The following is a 19615-nucleotide window of genomic DNA, read 5'->3' on the forward strand; positions in this document are numbered from 1 at the left end:
AGAATGTCTGTTAAAAGTAAATGTCCTTCTTGCAGCCGTAGACTCTTGTTGTAATAATAATACAGCATTGTCATGCCCCTGTTCACCTGTCTCAGAGGGGGTCTGCGTGGTGTGGATGTTCTTGTCAAAGGTGACGGCGGCCCTCCGTTGCCGGTGGCTGCTCTGGTTGGGGTGCTGCAGACCAGACTGGACGATGTTGCCCCGCGAGGCCACCTCATAGTGCAACGTGAAATTACACCCGCACGTCGACTTCAGCTGCACTTTGGCCTCCTGTCCGATCTGAGAACACACACACACACACACGTACACACACACACACACACAAATATAAGCATTACATGAGGAAAGAGAGTGCAGTAATTTACACATACAGAAGATCAAGGGCATACAACAACAACACACAAACACATACTTCCAAAAAACACACAGAATCCAGGCAACACACAGCAGCCATGGACACACACGCCATACTAGTTATGGTCAGCTATAACTCCTTGTTCCTGTGTGTTTAGCCTACTTCCTGTGAAAGCATCTGATAGGACCACTGGGGTTCACCTGCAGGGGCTGGCCGGGACTCTGCAGCTGGATGTGGCACTTGCTGGGGGAGTACCAGCTGCTGATGGACAGGTAGCTGGGCAGGTACTGGTCCCCAGCAGCTCGGCCATCGATGGACATGACCTTAGTCTGGGAGAGGGAGACACATGAAGTACACTCACATGTACACACTACAGGCCATGAGGACAGATGCTTACTTCACAATGCACAAACACAGCAGTAAATGTGAGGTCTTTCCACTAAACACTCATGTAGAATGTGCCAGTGATACATTAAATCTGCTGATAATACACCACAAATACACTTGACTATTGACTACTGACACTACTGACGAAAGCCTATACAATTTCACACCGTATAACACTGAGTCAATTAGGTCAAGATCTATTTGAAAAAGGATCGAATATCAACACTGCATGCTGAATGAACTCTCTATTCCATGTTTCTCTGTCTTGTATCTGCTCTGTAAATCCCACCCTCTGTGTCCTGTGTCTCCTCCACTCTACTCCACTCCTTCACACTCTCTTTCTTTCACACTCTTTCTTCCAACACTACTTCAACTCCACTCTTTCACACTCTTTCTTCCAACACTACTTCCACTCTACTCATTCACACTCTTTCTTCCAACACTACTTCAACTCAACTCATTCACACTCTTTCTTCCAACACTACTTAAACTCTACTTCTTCACACTCTTTCTTCCAACACTCCTTCCACTCTCTGTAAATCCTCCAGCCCATTCTGTTTCTCTCTCTCTCAGGTCAGTGTGTGTTGGTCGCCCCCTCTCTCTGTGTCTCTCTGTGTCTCTCTGTCTGTCTGTCTGCTACCTGCCACTGACCTCCAGCCAGACGTACTGTGCTGCCGTGGGGATGGACGGGATCTCGAAGGTGGCCTGGCCGTTCTGGGAGATCAGCTCGCTGGTGAACACGTTGTCCTTGGGCGTCAGCTCCGCCTTCACGCGCACACGCACGCCATCCGCAGGGCTGCCGTCGGGGTATGTTACTTCGATCTATACACACACACACACACACACACACACACACACACACACACAGATATGAACATATTCATAAATACAATTCAGATGAACCAGATCAAAAGCATATCATACATCCACTAATGAAGAATATGAGTCCTAAAAGTATTGACACAGCGTGGTTTTATCTCAGTGTCTAAAGTGTGTAATTCGCCAGGCTTTGGCTGAAGGCTGTGCTATATAACAGGTTGATTGAGCTCTTCACAGCCCAGCTTCAACTGCAGTTGGACTTGTTTGCTTATGACAGACCCAGGAGTAATGGATACCTCAACGTAGACTTCTGACAGTTATCTACTTTCAGTCGTACTTTCCATCAGTTATAAAACATTTGTTTTCAAAACGAAGTGCTAAACTTTGAACTTTTAATTTTTTTCTCTGGTGGTACAGAACGAGGTGAGGTAACCAACAAGCAGTGCCAGCTGACAAATCCATCTCCTCCAATTCCCACTCCGCTTTATAAGGAAACCAGTACTAATAGTATTAAGGCTCTCTCACCTTGCCCTTGTATGGCAGGCCAGGCTTGAACTGCTTGCGCGTGTCCTTCGAGTACTTGACGTCGATGAGCTGTTTGTGGACGGGCGTGGAGTCGTCCAGCATGGTCTGCCGACTGCCGTCCACACTGCTGACCGAAACCCACATGCTGACCGTGCCCCGGAAGTGATCCGCCACATCCAGGGGCATCATCTCCTTCACACACAGGGGAAAGGTGGCTGTGCCTCGGATCTGGAGGCAACAGAGAGGACAGGACCATTTTTAAACAGGATTGACAGACAGCGGAAGAATTTAAGATGCTGACAGTTTAGTTGTTTTGATCTCATTAGTGGAGTCTATATATTGCATTGTATTGCTGTTTTGATCTTATTAGTGGGGTCTATAGCACTGTACTGTTGTTTTGATCTTATTCGTGGGGTCTATAGCACTGTACTGTTGTTTTGATCTTATTAGTGGGGTCTACAGCATATATTGCATTGTACTGCAATACCTCCATAGCCTGGTTTGACATATTCACAGTTCAAATAGTATGGTTTCTAAAAAGTAACTTTTTGGATGTCTAGCCATTCTTCTTTCTCAGTTGGGTATTTTCTAAAAGCATACAGGAGCCCACCCAACTAGACCCACCTCCATGGTCTTGACCACTGGGTGGCCCACATCATGGCGATAGTAACCCACTCCATTCACCGTCATGTTGACTATCATCTTCCCAGTCACCGGCTTCCCAAACGTGTACCTGTTGTGGTGGGAACAGAGATGAAGATTCAGCATTGATGCTCATAATAACATGGCTGCTGCACGAGCAGATCTCTGGATCTGTGTTTATACCTCAGGGAGGCATCTCACATCAAGATTATGTTTACCAATAACATACAGTGCGATTCTTGGGTAAAAGTCCACAATCATTCATTGTTGTTTATATCTGTGTATTACATTCACAGTTCAGAGGGCAACTTGAGAGGTTCACGCTAACTGCAGGTTGCAATGGGGCCATGACTGGAAGTGTTGGCGACATGTTAAGAGTAGCTGCACTGTTACGGTAGTAGTGTGTTTGGGCTCACCTGGCCCTGACCGTCACCTGCTCACAGACGTTGAGGTCACGGATGTAACGTGGCGGCTCCAGCACCAACTCGAACTTGGGGGTGACTGTGGAGAGAGGGAGAGGGAGAGGGAGAGAGGGAGAGAGAGAGAGAGAGAGAGAGAGAGAGAGAGACAGGGAGAGAGGGAGAGAGTGAGAGAAGAGTCAGGCGATAAAACAGGAGCGGAGCTGTGATCAATTCTATGCCTCTCTCCATCAGCAGCACTGACAGATGAGCAGTGCTGACAAAAGTAAACAGACCTCGTAAGTGAACAAGCTACTGTAATATCAGGGGTGGCTTTTGAGTGCTCAGGTGCTCACCATACTTCTGCACCTCAAAGGACTTGTTGTAGGTGTGACCCTGCTGCTCCACAAAGATGAGCCACTCTCCAAACACCGGCTGATCAGACAGGGGGAAGCTCATATTCACAATGCCTAAAACCAGCAAAAAATCAGGGGGGGGGGAAAATGCATATCAGAAATCAAACACCACTGTATAAATGCTGGACTTCATATAATGCCTGGAATCCCAGTGGGTGAAGTATGTTAATCCCCTGCATTTGCGCTGCCTTGAAATCTTGACAAAAAAATCCCAACTTCTAAAGAGAGTGGAAAAAGAAATACCGCAGCATTGGGGCTGGAGTCCGTTCCACTGGATCATCCGGGATCCTCGCGGATCCTGAAAGAATTCACCTCCAGTTACACACACATACTTACAGGACCACCCATAACGGGCCCTAAGCAGGGCAGAATATTATATTCAGGTGTTGGCATCCTAACAAATTGTAGTCTACAAGGCACTGCAATATAGCTGAAAACTAATGAAAGCCTGTTTGAGAAATGATGGCATTCTAAAAGTTGAGCGGCAGTGCTGGGTTAGTTGAGACTGCAGCTTAATGAGTTCTGTAAAGCGATATGTTTGAGGTGCTGCTCCACGAGTAGATTTTAGAAGTCAAGCGTGCGATTTCCCTGTAGGTAGTTAACCAGTGAATACAGCAATGGAATACGCAGATACAAGATATGTAGACATCACCAGAGTTAAGTTGTTTATATAACATCCTTAGTGACCTCATACACACACACGCACACACACACACACACACACACACACACACACATCTGCTGTATGAAGCGGCTGGTTGGCAGCCTGTTATCAGAGGTGCAGAGCCCTGTAATCTCCACCTGCGGGGAGAATAAACCAGGGCGGGTGGTCCCCCCCACTTAAGACCCACTCACCACAACATACGCCTCAATCTGAGAGAGAGAGAAACAGGGAGAGAGGGAGGGAAGGAGGGAGGGAGGGATGGGATGGGAATAAAGAATAAAGAAAGATGTCATATATCAAAACAATGGGATTTCCATGGCATTTTTATGTAGAATTAAGTCTCCTACTCAGTTATTAAGAGATAGTGAGTGTACAAGAGTGACATATGTGGGTTAAAATGCAGTAAAATACCCTTTCAGATCACATTACCTTGTCATTTGCTGGTTTCAGATCTGGTGCCATTGAATAAACATTGATGAGCACTGGAAAGACAAGCAAGATGACCAAATGTTTATACAGAAAATAAAGAATCAAAGTCACCAATTGATGATTGCTACATACAATGAACTTCCTGTTGTTGACATAATGTAGCTCTATATTCATGTTCATGCTTGCAAGGGGTGCATCAGTTGAGTGTGTGAATGAATGTCAGCAAATTTATATCTAACTCATTCTGGATGGATGAATATGTGCCGAGAATAAATGTTCACATCTGAACTGCGTTTCTACTAACATGGACGTCCATTCCCTCAGCATTGGTGTGAGTAGGTGAATGAAGTCTGGAATAGGAATGATGTGCTATTCACCAAAGACGGTGAGAAGTGAAGTGTGTGACTGATAGCCACTCCAAATGCACTTCAGAATGTTAGGACCACCTCACATCACAACATGCTACCCAAGTACCAAGCCAGAGATCAACGTTTCTTTTGTGTTTGATATTCCAGCTGAGATGTATCACCAGATTACCTCTTTGCTGTGGCTTGTAGACGGGCTTGTCGGTCTGGATGAAGACCGCAGTCCCCTTGCTGTCCACCGTCACAGTGGTGGAGTTGTGGAAGATGTAGCCCCCCTCGGTCAGGTGGCGGTTCCCCCAGACCTTCAGCTGGGCCTGGCCTCGCAGTCCAGTGGGGACCTGAGTGACGGGGCAGGGGTGGACGGAGGGCAGAAAGAGCAAGACAGTTAGTCCCACATTAGAGACATCACCACCATTGTGTCAATACACTCACAATGTAAACATATTTATCACAAATGTTCTGTATATGGACTGAAGCAGCCACAGCACAATCTCGAGTGTTGTATTCTGTCAAACATGATGAATTGCAGCAGAAAGCTTTTTGTGGTCGCAAACTACACGAGAGACTATTCAACTGCCATTAACCACAGAGCAAGTTTTAGGCTGTTTTCTTTTTTAAACAAATCTATGCAATGTCCAACAGCAGAGAACCGAGGGGTAGAGGAGAGAACTGAAGAACTAAATCCATAAGATACGAGCACACGACTGGTAGAGCGACGAGAGATGTCTAACGGGATGATTAAGCAGGGACATGTCGTGTGATGGGGCTGAGGTTGCGTCTCTCTCTCTCTCCCTGGTGAAGGATGAGAGAGCGTTCTGCTTTGACTTGCCCATGCTGGACTGATCCGCTACAACCACAGAGGCGAGCGGACAGCTGCTGCCAATTAGGACCAGGCTGTTACCTCCTCGCGTATGAATGTGGCGGGGGCAGATGTTCCCCCGTGCCCATAAATAATCTCCCCTTTGGTACGTCTCTCGGAGACGCCGCTCTTGTTGTTGTTGTTGCTGTTGTGTTTTTTTTTGTGTGTGCTGTTGTTGTCACATTTCTGATTGGTGCTACGCCTACAGGCCGACGGGGATATCCCTACTGTGCCCTATACGCGGTCAAACTTCGAGCAGTTGTTTAGCCTTTACGGTTTCTCAGGAGGCTATAGGAAACATGCTCGCTTGGTGCACCTCACCTTGAGTTTGATGGTTCCTTTATCTGTGGAGAGAGAAAAAGCAGAAAGTCAACGGAGGTTATCATAGTTTGGCGCATGTGACTGCTGACAACTCATTAGGATCCGCTCCAAATGGCAAAACAGAACTGGACATTCACATGACTCAAAGGCTGTTCTTCAAATGAAATCAGCATCATAAAACTATCTGACCTTTCACACTCCCTCTCTCTCTCTATTTTTCTATCTATCTCTCTCTCTTTTTGTCCTTCCCTCCCTTCCTCTTGAACCCCCCCCGGTCTGTCTCTTTCTAGCACAAACATGAAGACTAATATACACAAATACAAAACACGCATCCGCCCCTTTGTGCACAAACAACCACTTAAACGGCCATGAGGTCACCCAACACACACAATTTACCATCATTACAATAATAAAAAAAAAACATTTTGTTTCAAGCCAAGAATGGCATCAGTGATGTTTCATCATACAAGCGCATAGATATGGTCTCGGGCAGGGCATTGCTGAGATAGGCGGACAAGGCACAGTCAGATGACCAATGCTGGTGTTGACGTCACCAGTTTTTGTTTTTCAATTACACTAACATGAAGAGCTTTTCCTGAGAGCAACCTTTCTGCAAACACACTTCACCTTCCCAAACATGTGGAGGCCTGTTTCTCCAGGATCAGTAGCACCTTTCACTTCATCAAGAAGAAGTAGTGTGTATGTGGTGTGTGTGTGTATTATATGAGCATGTGTGTGTGTGTCTCTCTGTGTGTGTCTGTGCTTTGCCTGTATGTGCGCATGTGCATTTGTGTGTGTGCGTGTGCATGTGTTATGCCAGTATATGTTACGCCTCTATGTGTGCGTGTGTATGTGTGTAAATGTGTGTGTTATACCTGCCTGCAAGCATATGTGTGTGTGTGTGTGTGTGTGTGTGTGTGTGTGTGTGTGTGTGTGTGTGTGTGTGTGTGTGTGTGTGATACCTGCCTGCGAGCATTTGTGTGTGTGTGTGTGTGTGTGTGTGTGTGTGTGTGTGTGTGTTCATCAAGTTGACACTGCAGCTACCTCTCCCTGGTGGAGCTCCACAGATGTAAGCAGTGTTGTCATACAGAACGCATACGTTATACAGTACACAGGCCCCAGATTACCTTTAAACAGTGTGTGTATGTGTGTGTGTGTGTGTGTGTGTGTGTGTGTGTGTGTGTGTGTGTGTGTGTGTGTGTGTGTGTGTGTGTGCATGGGTGTGTGCACATGTGCATTAAGTGGTCACCCTGCCAGGCAGTGTGTGTGATCTGCTGAATGAAAAATGGATGTGAAGGAGAGAGCATGGCAGCGTTCCAGCTGAGCACTCACCTCAAACACACACACACACACACGCCCGCACACACACACACACACACACACGCCCCCACACACACAAACACACACACACACACACACCGTACTGTGGTGCTGAACCATGATTAATTTCCAGAAAACATACTGACACACACTGTGATAAACAGCTCCTCCCCTTTTTGTTTTGTTTGAGTAGTGCAATGATACCTAAGTACTCCTGAACCCATACAGGCGTCACACACACACACACACACACACACACACACACACACACACACACACACACACACACAGTTAATTCACATCAGTAACCCACATGAACTGTGACACATTGAGGTTAACAATTTCACACTCTAATGTGAATTTTTGTATTCAAATAAACTGCTGAATAGCAGAGAACTGAATGAACTCCCTTCACAGCAACCGCCACCTCCCCTCCCACACACACACACACACACACACACACACACACACACACACACACACACACACACACACACACACACACAAATACAAACACACACAAACAAATACAAACACACACCAAGTATAGTGCCATGGCTGTGGGCGACTGTCTCTCCTTTGACGGCGAGCTGCACCTGGACCCGGGTCTCATCCACCGCGTTGAAGAGCGTGACACTCACGGCCTCCTCGACCCCGGCGCGGAACACAGACGGGGCAGCCACCAAGTAACCCCTGCTGGGCACAAACACACACCATCTCATTATCGCAGCATTATGTATTCAGAACACATGCAAGCAGCAACCCCTTCAAAATACACACACGTACAGTACAGACAGAGAAAGTGAGAGAGAGGGAGGGAGATAGAGACAGAGACAGAGGGAAGGAGAGACAGACAAACAGAGAAAGAGAGAGAGACGGGGGGGGTTGATCCGATTGGATTTTGTCTTCAAAACCCAATCGGATCAACCTTAGGGCTGTCTGAACCAGGACGCGGATCCGACATTGAAAGCGATGGCTGAAAATGAAGGAGCAGAATCTGCAGCGTTTGATAAGCAGCTCTTCTCTCCCTAACTCCTACACTGAAGCTCAGATATCTAGAAGATGACTTGACAGGAGTATGTGGAGGACACTAGCCTGGCTAGCGCCTACCACTTCTCAAATGAGACGTGGTCCGGCAACCAGACGTAAATTTTTTTCATTTCCAGATCCGTTCATTGGGCGCCACGGATGTCAATCAAATGCGTCTGTGCATGGCTCATCATCATCTTGCTTTCCCCCCTGTTCTGTGATTGGTCAACTATCTCAGGCAAAAATTAGGGCGGTAGTTTCCAGACTGCCTTAGCAGCGTGAATGAAATCACCACGCAAGGCAGGATGGGAACACCCAGGCTAGGAGGATACAGCACTGATAGAAAATGTTTTTTATAATAACAGTTGGGATGAAAAGCCTGTCAAGCAGCACACTGCCACACTGTAGTCTGGGCACGGCCTCCCTGGGTGGTCCCGTGCTGAGGATGTGACTTTTCACAGCGGCTGCCATCGGGAACAGGCAAGACGGAAATTTCCAGACAACAGCACCGACATTAAGTCAGGCGCAGGCTGCTGTTTAGAGAGGTCAGGGTTCAAAGGTCATCTTTAACAGCACAAAAACACGCAGAACCCTTCTAATTATGGCGCTGCCTCTGCAGGGCACAGGACCCCGTTGGTGATGTGCAGTGAAAACGCAACGTTTACAGTCTTCGGCGGGCCAATAACTGTCGTCCGCACTTCCAGAGAAGTGGGACACATAAATATGATTTCTGCCCTCCTTTTTTTTTTTTCTCTACGGCCCAATGAAACTATGTGACCTCTCTCGTGGTTTGCGGGGCTTGGCCGTTATATCAGTGAAAACAGCAAAGACGCCGGCGAAATTGGGCGCCTTGCTCGCTTGCTCGCTCTCCTCACCAAGGCCTGATTGTCTGCGAGTTGGGTCAGGTGGTTGGCATTACCGTGCCGGGAGCCAGAGGTCTCAGAGTCATGAGAAAATCCCTTCAAAAGTGCGGCTTAGAGAGCCGCAAGATAATGCAAGGAAATTGACTCTGCCAGCATTTGATCTGAGGCACCTCTGTCCTTAACCCCTTCATGGTGAGGACCTCAGGAGGCGAGGACCAACACTGTGCCCTTGACACCTCGGCCACTCTTCACTCTCGCCTCCACATCTTTGGACTTCCACCATCCATAAATCACAGCCAGAGCATGGGTTTAACTGTGCTGAAATGCCAGCGTGCCTCAAAACCTCCACAGGTCAACGAGGTAAGGTTTAGAAAGCCAAGGAGAAGGGGGAGAGAGAACAGGGGAAGGACATAATCACTCTCTATGGTGCATTCTTGTGCAAAATCACTTGGCAAAGGCTGTGCGTAACCCGCTCACAATTAACACAAGGAAACTCTGCAGCCAGCTTCAAGATTAGACTCTGGCATGTCGTTGACAAGGACCCAAGCGATAGCATCAAAGAGGCCAAAGTCAAGCGAAAGCACAACTCTCACAATGGGGTATTTTCTATTTTACTAGACTATGAACAGGAATCTAGTTCACCGGGAGCCCCATAACATTTGTGGTAGCCACACAATGAGAAGCGCACAGCAAGCAAGCATCTTGAACTGTTTAAATCCACAGATTATAAGAAAGCAACCCTTAGGGACTGTACTGTAACTTTAAGGTTTACATCTCTTTCGCTTCCCTCAAACTCACAATCAACTCTTGACCTTTGTGCGTTGTGTGTATGAGAAGCCTGACCTCTTGACACACAAAGGACACATTAAGGTCAAGAACTGACTATGAGAGGGGGAAAAGGCAAATCACTACATAATCGATAAACACCAAACTCAGAGAAACATTGTGGAAATGCAACAAACGAAACACACGTGTTCGTTTTGAATGAGGTAAATGGTACTGTAACTGGTTGGAGGAAAAGCCTGAAGGCATTGGTAAGCGAATAAAACCGTCCCATTCTACGGGACCGCAGACTACATTCCTGATCAGCGCAGCTCTATCAGTTCTTGTACCCACGCGCCTGCACGCTGTTGCTCAGAAGTTCTTACTGTCAATGATGTTCAACAAATGACCTGAAATGTATTCGTTTCAACAACATGCTTTCCGTAAATTTGTTTTAAAAAGCACATAATGGTTTAAATGTGTGCGCATAAAATAAGCGCGACTTCAGGTAACTTTCTAACGAAAACAAAGGACAGGCCACATAGGACGTAAATATAGGCAATAACAAGACTAACAGTAGTCTAGGCTAACTTACTGTCTGTCTTGTGCACTACCACTTCTGGCACCAACGAGGAAAATAATCCAGGTGAGAGCCCACGGATCTTTTAAATTGTTCCAACATTTCATTTTTGGTCTTTTGTCATCCGAGGCCATTAGACCTCCAACTCGTTTTCTCCGGTGAATGAAAATTAGTTTAAGGTTCAGAGCTTTTCAGATGAAATATTCCTGAAGTTTGATTCTGCACTTCTCAATCAGGAGTATCCATTGAAATGTGCAAGACAGAAGGCGCCTCGGTTTTGCCTGGATTTTGTGCACAGGGATCAAATTTTATCCCACATTGAGAAATCCCGTTGCGTGCAACTCGATTTTTTTTCTTTTAGAGCCCAACTTCACTCAACAGACAGTGCTCCATTCGTTGCTTATTCATCTGCCTTGGTTCCGCTCTCATATTTCAGCATCACAAATTATTAGCGTCCGCCCCCGCCCCCCGAAGAGTAGTACGATATCTCCAAATGCTTATTGATTTATGTTCGGTGCAAACCAGCGCAGGCGACCCGACACTACAGTCCGTCCATTCCATGAGTATAAAACGCAGCCTTGTTGCCTCTTTGAAGTTTCAAAGCTTTTGTCCCAATCGGCGGTGCGGGTCAAAGCACACTCCAGCAGGACTACAATAGGGGTAAACCCCCAAGCCCCTAACTTTATTGTAGGCCACGCAGACTAGACTGAAAAGCGTCAATAACATAAACAGACTGAGTGGGTCCAATTTTGTGTACCAATGTGAGCGATGTTATTAGAATAAACACTAATATTAATCTGGAATTTAAATTTGCATTTGGTTTGTCCATCAAATACAATATTTTAAAGATAGAGTCAACTAAAATCACTTTAATGTTCAACTATTGTGAATTTCTTATGGTCGTCTAATATTGAAAAGGACGAAAAATAGGCATATCAATTCTGCTCCTTCGCTCGTCCACATTTGGAACGCACATATTCACAGTAATGCGTGCTTTTGACGCCCTCTGCTGTTGCGCACGCGTGTCCTATTCTCTGCAGGTTTTTCTACAGACCACAGCGTTTCAACAGCTGTTGAAACCCCCCCACCCTACCCCGCTTCTGCAAGCTCAGCCGATGAATTGTTGATGTCAGCAGAGCAAAGCCCCTGGTAACAGTAAGTTTTAACGAGCTTTACATGTGTCACATTTATTTACAGGGCTCTGTCGTTTTGCGGTCCAGCTGAAAGAGGCTAATGCAAGAGCAGCCCAGAAAACGTTGTAATGTTGTAACGCAATTATACGCAGTGACTTAACCAGTGACAATCAGGAACAACATGTGACGGTATGGTCACAACATGGTAGGCTATTAAACGTTGTTGGCCTTGTATATTTCTTATTTAAAAACATGATTCTTTGAGTCTTCATATAATCTATGGACTTTTAAAACTTGTTTCACTTATTGGTGCATGTTCACAAATGGTGTTCGTTCTTTTTCCAAGTAGACAAAGTTTAAGGGGCATATTGATCTGTGTTCCAAACTGACATGAAATCTGTCAATCCTTTTCAGCAGGCAGCTGCAGCAGACAGTCAAAACTTTGGACACATAGGGTGTTATTTCTTTGTCTATTTCCTACATTGTAGAACAATACTAAATGCAACAAACTATTTAAGTAGATATCTTGATGACACCTTTGACCTTTGCACATTATTTGTATAATACCATGAGGTTGTCACCTGGAATGCTTTTCAATTCATATCAGTAAAAGAAAATCAGCCACATATGGGGACTCCTTCAATACTTTAGTATTGGTCTACAATTAGAAACATCAGGAAAAAAATATGAATGAGTAGGAGTGTCCAAACGTTTGACTGGTACTGTAATCAGGATTGGTTAAATTCCTGCTTGATTTAGTTGAGTATCCAGAACTACATTTACAGAGAGCCCTGAAAGTTTCTTGTCAATTATTTATCATGGCTTAACTCTAAATATGTTCGGTATACCCTTATGCAGCAGTCAAGACTGCTCTTTGCTAGTCACATTCCTCCTCAGTCTCCTTACTCTGTCATCTCTAGCAGGTCTTGCCAGCATCGTCACTCTCATTCATGTTTACAGACGTGGATATAGCCACACACAAGCACTGTGTAAACAAACACATTCTTTATTGGAACTTGTTAAAAAAATAAACATGTCAAACATCTTAAAAACACTTTGAACAGAACAACATCACAGTCTTTCACTCTCACCTTTGGCAAAGGTCCTGAGAGGCACATTCCTGAGCGGGCTCCTCTAAACCTACTGAAGCCCAGTCACGATCGTGCGCTGGCTCACACTCAGACGTGGCCATGAATGATGGGGGCCACCTTCTTGTCCGTCTCCAGCTCCCTCTCGTGCGTGCTGGCACAGCGCAGCTCCTCCTTGGGCGTCTCCAGGAAGTCGGCCTTGTTGAAGCCCACGCACTCGCCGCTGACCGCCAGCCCGTACGCCAGGCACAGCCGCTCGGCCTTCTGGGGCTCCGCGAGCGCCAGCAGCCTGGCCAGGTGGCCCAGCGGGTAGCGGCAGTTGCGGCTGCTGTGCCCGTGGCTGTAGAGGTGCAGCAGCTGGCGGCGGATGGCCAGCAGGTGGCGGTGGAGGGCGCAGCCCTGGAGGAAGTCCAGTCGGCCGGCCAGGCGCAGCAGGCGCACGGGGTTGCGCTCGCAGAAGGCCCGACTCACGGCCAGCGCCAGGCTCACCGCCGGGGAGGAGCGGACTCGAGCGGGAAGCTCCAACGCGTGCTGCATCACACGTGCGCAGCCTGAGAGAGAGAGAGAGAGAGAGACAAAAAACTAAATTAGCATTCTCACTGTACATGAGAATATCTACTGAGACACTGACTCAGTGTTTTTTGGTGTACTATGAAAGTTTTAGTCAAGACACCTTTGTACAGTATGAATGAATGAAATGAATAAAAGGATAACTAAGGATATTGGAATATGAGCCTATAGGTTGAACTTTACATGCATGCGGAAAAGGTAACAGCAGTAGTATTTGCATAAAACTAATTTTCTGGATCAATGGTAAAACAATGTAGCTATCTACAGTTGTGCTCATAAGTTTATGAACCCATGCTAAATTGATCTGGCATGGTTTTATTTCAGTTATAGCCTAATAGCTAGTTTGATTTGCATAGACAGATTGGCATGAGGCACTTTCCATAAGATCATCTCTTAATGCAAATCAAATCAGCTATTAGGCTAACTGAAAGAAAACCATGCCAATTTCTAGGTATAGTGAAGGGTATACATGTATGATGTGGGGCTATTTTAATTCCAAAGGCCAAGAGAACTTTATCAGGATGCATGGTATCCTGGATCCATTAAATACCTATCCTTTAAAAATAAAAATCTGTCTGCCTCTATGGGAATTTAACATAGGGTTGTAGAACATTTATTTATTTATAGTAAATTATTCATTCACAAAGAAAATTGATGTCCTTAAAGGTTGGAATTTTTTCTCATTGTTTTAATGAGGGCATTAAGATTCAATTTATTTTTAGTCAACTTCATCATGGGTTCATAAACTTATGAGCACAACTGTATGTTGATAATAAATGTACAGTAATGAAAGTGTATGTAATGTAATAATGAAAATCAAGTGTATGTAATGCAGTAAACTACAACCTACCCAGATTGTAGAGCAGGTTGAGAGCCTCAAACTCCTCTTGGTTTTTGTACTGGCTCTGGTGGGAGCCATCGCCCTGTTTGGGTGTTCCCGTAGGCCCTTGTGAGTCTCTGACCTCATGCTCGTCCTCTGCAGTGTGTGCGTCGTCCTCCTCCTGGCAGTAGCTCTCCAGCAGCCAGCTCAGGCTCTCCTGCAGGTGCGTGTCGTTGATCTTGGGGTCGAAGAGCTGCAGCGGCTCTCCACACAGCCTCTGGGAGGCGTAGATGAGGAGGCGCACCGTGCGCTCCAGGATGGCCACACACTCGGGCCCGCTGGCCCGCTGGATGATCAGGTCCTGCCGGACACTCCGCAGGCGGTCAAACACAAAGCTGTACACCTGAAAAAGGCACACCACAGTCATCATGCATGGCTAACCCAGTTACAGCAGTAGCATGGCAAGTTTCACCATCGCTCAAACACTCTTCATATTATGAAGACTGACATAGATGAAACTGAGAAAACCTTGAGTCTCTGAGTCAATAATAGATATGTGGCTCAAACACGTATCTGTAAAACAAGAAAGACCTATCAGATAGGAGACATCAAACTACCTCTCCTATTGTACCTTACAGATTTCTTGTCAATATTGCTACAGATGGACCAAAGAGACAGGGATCATTCTCTCTAACCTCAGTCCATGGCTGCAGGGTCAGGGAGGCAGCGATTTCATCAATGAGGTAGCAGACCGTTTTGAGCAACACAGCCGGGGGTCGGAGGTCACTGGGTAGGGTGGCATCCTTGCCCGCGGCCGGACGGGAGTACTCTTTCACCATGCGAGCGGGGTCGGCCTTCGGCCGTCGATCTTTCTCCGTGCCCGCCAGCATCTCGAAGCGGTGCAGCCGGCACTGGGCCTCTCTGTCCTGCAGCTCACGCCTGGGACACATGGCCATGCAGGTCCCCCGAGGGTTGCCGTCGGGCCTCTGGACTTCCTCCTGCTCAGGCTGTTGTGTCCGTCCCTGGTTCTGTCTGTCCGGTTTGGGCTTCAGCGTCCCATCCGGCTGCGCTCTCTCCTCCTCCTTGTCCGACCGGTGCCTCCAGTTCTGGGGCTGCGCTCTGTCCTGCTCGGGCCTCTGCCTCCAGCTCTGGTGCGGTCTGTTCTTGTCCCTCTGCCCTCTCCAGTGCTCTTGCTGTGGTCTATCCCATGGCTCTGGTCGATCGTCACCCTGGGGTCTCCTCCTCTGTGGGTGACCCCACCCCTGGGGCTCCTGATAATCCGACTCTGGTCGCCCAGCATGTGGCTCGCTCTCTTCCTGTTGTGGCCTCCATCCATGCTGAGCCCTTCCTCTGCCTCTTCTTGGGCGGTTCGGTCTCCCGTTCATGGGAGACAGAGATAACTGTAGGCTATTTACAAACATAAATGACAAGAAAAATAGATTAGACAAACAGACCATGAAAGAGATGCTATGTCTCAAAAAATATTCTCTTTACATGCTTGCAGTTAAATTACTTTGAGTTTATGGTTAAGGCTAAAAGCCCATAAGGGTTGTGCTATATAAAATTATTGATTAACCCATTGCAGCTAAAAAAAAACAGTCAATGTGTACACTTACTGTACACTCATAAGCAAACATTTCATTTGTACAAACAGAACATTACTGTGGTTAAACTCAAGACATAATCTATGTAGGAAATTCAGATGCAGTGCAATTTTGCATCTTAATAAATAACAATAAAAAAGGTAATTACGATAAAAAGGCCTCAACATGTGCAATCCTACAAGTGGTAGCATTAAGTAACAATCATTTAATTTTAGCCCTATCCCTGATGGATATCTAACACAACGGTGATCGATTGCCTTTTCACTAGGCCTATTTCTAGCAATTCAGTGAAATCAAGGCAAGGGGGCCATTTAAAACAGATTGACATGGCTTCATGTCCCAAAACAATGACCAATCATCACCTAATGTCTCTCTCCCACTTTCCCTTTTAGAGATATCTTATTAAATATTGGTCAAGATGTGACAGAGATAATTCTGGTAAGTCTACGTCAAAAGTCATGACGCTAGCTCCACTCGTTACAGATCCATTGCCCTAACGTTAGCGGTTTGTTTTAGCCAGGCTGTTGTAAAAGCTAAATTACTCCCGGTGTTCACTGTTGTTTGGAAGTGTTATTCAGTACACGTTCTGCCGAAGCTACTAACTTTTCAGAAACAACTAGTTTTCGCAAAAGGAGCCGCAATATTTGGACATTCACTTACAGCCTTTCAGAAGAACTTTGCGTTCCCAGATGAACGGGGACAGTTGACAGGATGCACACATCCGCTATGCTTTTCATAATAAAGGTCTGCTGCAACATGAAAGTAAAGATCAGACAGGACGCGATTCACTGATAATAAATACGCGAGGTAGGTGACAGTATGTTTTTATAAAAACGCAGGCCCTTTTCCGATTGGAGTTCTTGAAAATGAGGCGCTTTACGCGCAACCGCCATGCCCTCTGAGCGCATGAGGCGCACAAAACACTTGCCAAAAATATGAAACATAAAACCCTTTTTTTCTTTTTTAAAGACCCCTTATCAAAAAATCCCATTGGATTTCTAATCCTATTTTGGAAACAAAATCATATGCCATGGTTCCCAAATCATTCCTATTGGATTTTGTTTATGCGTGAAATCTCTAGCTTGTAAAATGTTTTTCAATAGGCCTACTACTATTAACGTAAATTCTAACACAAATAGCATGACTCAAAAATAGATGTGCCAAGATAAGGTAAGACTGTGTTTCACTATAGTGTGGGATTAAACACAGTCTTACTTTACTTACTTTACTTCACATGAAAAAAGTCTATAGTTTACTACAGCATTTTATAGTAGGCTAATGTATAGTATACTACACTGTGTAGTGACTTACTATAGTATTTACTACAGTACACTACAATGTCTGGAAAATTACTATAGTAAATCACACACTATATTTGTAAATACTATAGTAAGTCACTACACAGTGTAGTATACTATACATTACAATGTGTAGTGACTTACTATAGTATTTACTACAAATATAGTGTGTGATTTACTATAGTAATTTTCCAGACATTGTATACTACACTGTGTAGTGACTTACTATAGTATTTACTACAGTACACTACTGATTTACTAGTAGGCCTAATTTTCCAGACATTGGATTTACTATAGTAATTTTCCAAACATTGTAGTGTACTATGGTAAATACTATAGTAAGTCACTACACAGTGTAGTATACTATACATTACTAGTTAACTATGAATAACACACTATATTTGTAATAAATACTATAGTAAGTCACTACACAGTGTAGTATACTATATTATAGTAATGTATAGTACACTACACTGTGTAGTGACTTACTATAGTATTTACTACAAATGTGTGATTTACTATCTACCTTTTTGAATAGCAAGTAAGTATATAGAATTGAGAAAAGTTTTTTCTATTCTAATATCCTCTTTCTCATACTCATCTTTCGTGTATGTGTTTGTGTGTGTGTGTGTGTGTGTGTGTGTGTGTGTGTGTGTGTGTGTGTGTGTGTGTGTATTCCCACAGATGCTGCAAAGTTGAAGTTCACTCACATTACTGATACCAACATAAAAGCATACATACGACAAAAGCTGAACAATGCTGCCAAATTTCAGAAACAATAAATGATCAACTGTTTAAAGAATGTTAAACTTTTGTTCTCATTTTTTGTATTTTAGCAGTCTGTAGAAAACACTGTGTTAATGGTGGTTGTAAGCTTAATTTGTGTAGTGAATTATTGTTAGGCCTACGCTTTGGTTAAAAATGGGCTCAACAAAAAGTGATACAGCTGAAAATATCCATCAGGTAAAGTAATCATGACATAGTTAAAACAACAACAAAATATTGCATAATGCAGTTATTGTAATGCCATATATAGTACTATAGTATCGTAATTGTAGTATTCTATAGCAAGAGATTGTAGTTTATGTAGTAAACTGTAGTATGTGGTATACTGTATAAAACTGCAGTTTTTGGTAGTATACTATAGTTTACTGTAGTAGTATATATGTGGTATACTATAGTAATAAAACTTCAGTTTTTGGTAGTATACTATAGTTTACTGTAGTAAAACTACTATAGTAAGGTTAAAAAACACTACAATATTTACTATAGTATATACTGTAGGGTTTGCTATAGTTTATTTACTATAGGCCTAGTAAACTATAGAATTTTTTCATGTGGGATAATCTCTAACTATTTGGCTAAATTTCCTTTTTCTCAGTGCTGGACTTATCATCTTTGGCTGTACATTTCCCTACCCTATAGTTTAACTTTCTTTAAACAGTTGATCATTTATTGTTTCTGAAATTTGGCAGCATTGTTCAGCTTTTGTCGTATGTACAGCCAAAGAAGATAAGTCCAGCAATAAGAAAAAGAAAAGGTAGCCAAATAGTTAGAGATTATCCCACGTGACAAAATTCTATAGTTTACTATAGTAAGTAAACTATAGCATACCCTATATATACTATAGTAAATATTGTAGTGCTTTTGAACCTTACTATAGTAGTTTTGCTACAGTAAACTATAGTATACTACCAAAAACTGAAGTTTTATTACTATAGTATACCACATACTACTAGTAAACTATAGTATACTACCGAAAACTGCAGTTTTATACAGTATACCACATACTACAGTTTACTACATAAACTACAATCTCTTGCTATAGAATACTACAATTACGATACTATAGTACTATATATGGCATTACAATAACTGCATTATGCAATATTTTGTTGTTGTTTTAACTATGTCGTGATTACTTTACCTAATGGATATTTTCAGCTGTATCACTTTTTGTTGAGCCCATTTTTAACCAAAGCGTAGGCCTAACAATAATTCACTACACAAATTAAGCTTACAACCACCATAAACACAGTGTTTTCTACAGACTGCTAAAATACAAAAAATGAGAACAAAAGTTTAACATTCTTTAAACAGTTGATCATTTATTGTTTCTGAAATTTGGCAGCATTGTTCAGCTTTTGTCGTATGTATGCTTTTATGTTGGTGTCAGTAATGTGAGTGAACTTCAACTTTGCAGCATCTGTGGGAATACACACACACACACACACACACACACACACACACACACACACACACACACACACACACACACACACACACACACACACACACACACACACACACACACACAAACACATACACGAAAGATGAGTATGAGAAAGAGGATATTAGAATAGAAAAA

At 44.2% G+C, this 19615-nt stretch overlaps 2 protein-coding genes across 6 annotated transcripts in view; both read right to left on the bottom strand.

Annotated features, from left to right (window-relative positions):
• cpamd8 (C3 and PZP like alpha-2-macroglobulin domain containing 8) overlaps positions 1 to 11243 on the bottom strand; it is a 46015-nt gene extending 34772 nt beyond the window's left edge. The window contains exons 1-14 of one of the 2 annotated variants that reach the window (XM_062556482.1): positions 10750 to 11243; positions 8042 to 8193; positions 6181 to 6203; positions 5173 to 5338; positions 4636 to 4688; positions 4398 to 4415; positions 3786 to 3840; positions 3483 to 3596; positions 3145 to 3229; positions 2711 to 2819; positions 2087 to 2314; positions 1394 to 1564; positions 556 to 684; positions 87 to 279 (exon numbers count right to left, since the gene is read on the bottom strand). In XM_062556482.1, the coding sequence (XP_062412466.1) occupies positions 87 to 279; positions 556 to 684; positions 1394 to 1564; positions 2087 to 2314; positions 2711 to 2819; positions 3145 to 3229; positions 3483 to 3596; positions 3786 to 3840; positions 4398 to 4415; positions 4636 to 4688; positions 5173 to 5338; positions 6181 to 6203; positions 8042 to 8193; positions 10750 to 10868 (1615 nt within the window). In that variant the 5' untranslated portion in view covers positions 10869 to 11243. Of the gene's footprint in view, positions 1 to 86; positions 280 to 555; positions 685 to 1393; positions 1565 to 2086; positions 2315 to 2710; positions 2820 to 3144; positions 3230 to 3482; positions 3597 to 3785; positions 3841 to 4397; positions 4416 to 4635; positions 4689 to 5172; positions 5339 to 6180; positions 6204 to 8041; positions 8197 to 10749 lie in introns of both variants that reach the window. The other variant, XM_062556481.1, reaches the window with a different exon arrangement.
• A 1592-nt stretch (positions 11244 to 12835) lies between these two features.
• sac3d1 (SAC3 domain containing 1) lies at positions 12836 to 16678 on the bottom strand. Of its 4 annotated transcripts, none has more exons than XM_062556485.1 (4): positions 16610 to 16678; positions 15041 to 15752; positions 14376 to 14748; positions 12836 to 13506 (listed from the first exon to the last, which is right to left on the bottom strand). In XM_062556485.1, exons 2-4 carry the CDS (start codon positions 15728 to 15730, stop codon positions 13046 to 13048), a joined length of 1524 nt encoding a protein of 507 aa, XP_062412469.1. In that variant the 5' UTR covers positions 15731 to 15752; positions 16610 to 16678; the 3' UTR covers positions 12836 to 13045. The 4 variants fall into 4 exon arrangements, with proteins under 4 accessions (XP_062412469.1, XP_062412471.1, XP_062412467.1 ...); XM_062556487.1 differs by lacking the exon at positions 16610 to 16678 and adding an exon at positions 16553 to 16578; XM_062556483.1 differs by lacking the exon at positions 16610 to 16678 and adding an exon at positions 16312 to 16509.
• Positions 16679 to 19615: the final 2937 nt, after the last annotated feature.

This window comes from Sardina pilchardus, chromosome 15, assembly GCF_963854185.1.
Source record: "Sardina pilchardus chromosome 15, fSarPil1.1, whole genome shotgun sequence".
Lineage (NCBI taxonomy): Eukaryota > Metazoa > Chordata > Actinopteri > Clupeiformes > Clupeidae > Sardina > Sardina pilchardus.

What these genes read in the sequence shown, in the direction of transcription:
- sac3d1 (XM_062556485.1), bottom strand. Translation starts at nt 15,730, where the DNA reads ATGAACGGGAGACCGAACCGCCCAAGAAGAGGCAGAGGAAGGGCTCAG. An exon ending in CCCTGCAGCCATGGACTGAG is followed by an intron (nt 14,749 to 15,040) that starts GTTAGAGAGAAT and finishes TGCCTTTTTCAG; the next exon opens with GTGTACAGCTTTGTGTTTGA. An exon ending in CAACCTGCTCTACAATCTGG is followed by an intron (nt 13,507 to 14,375) that starts GTAGGTTGTAGT and finishes TCTCTCTCTCAG; the next exon opens with GCTGCGCACGTGTGATGCAG.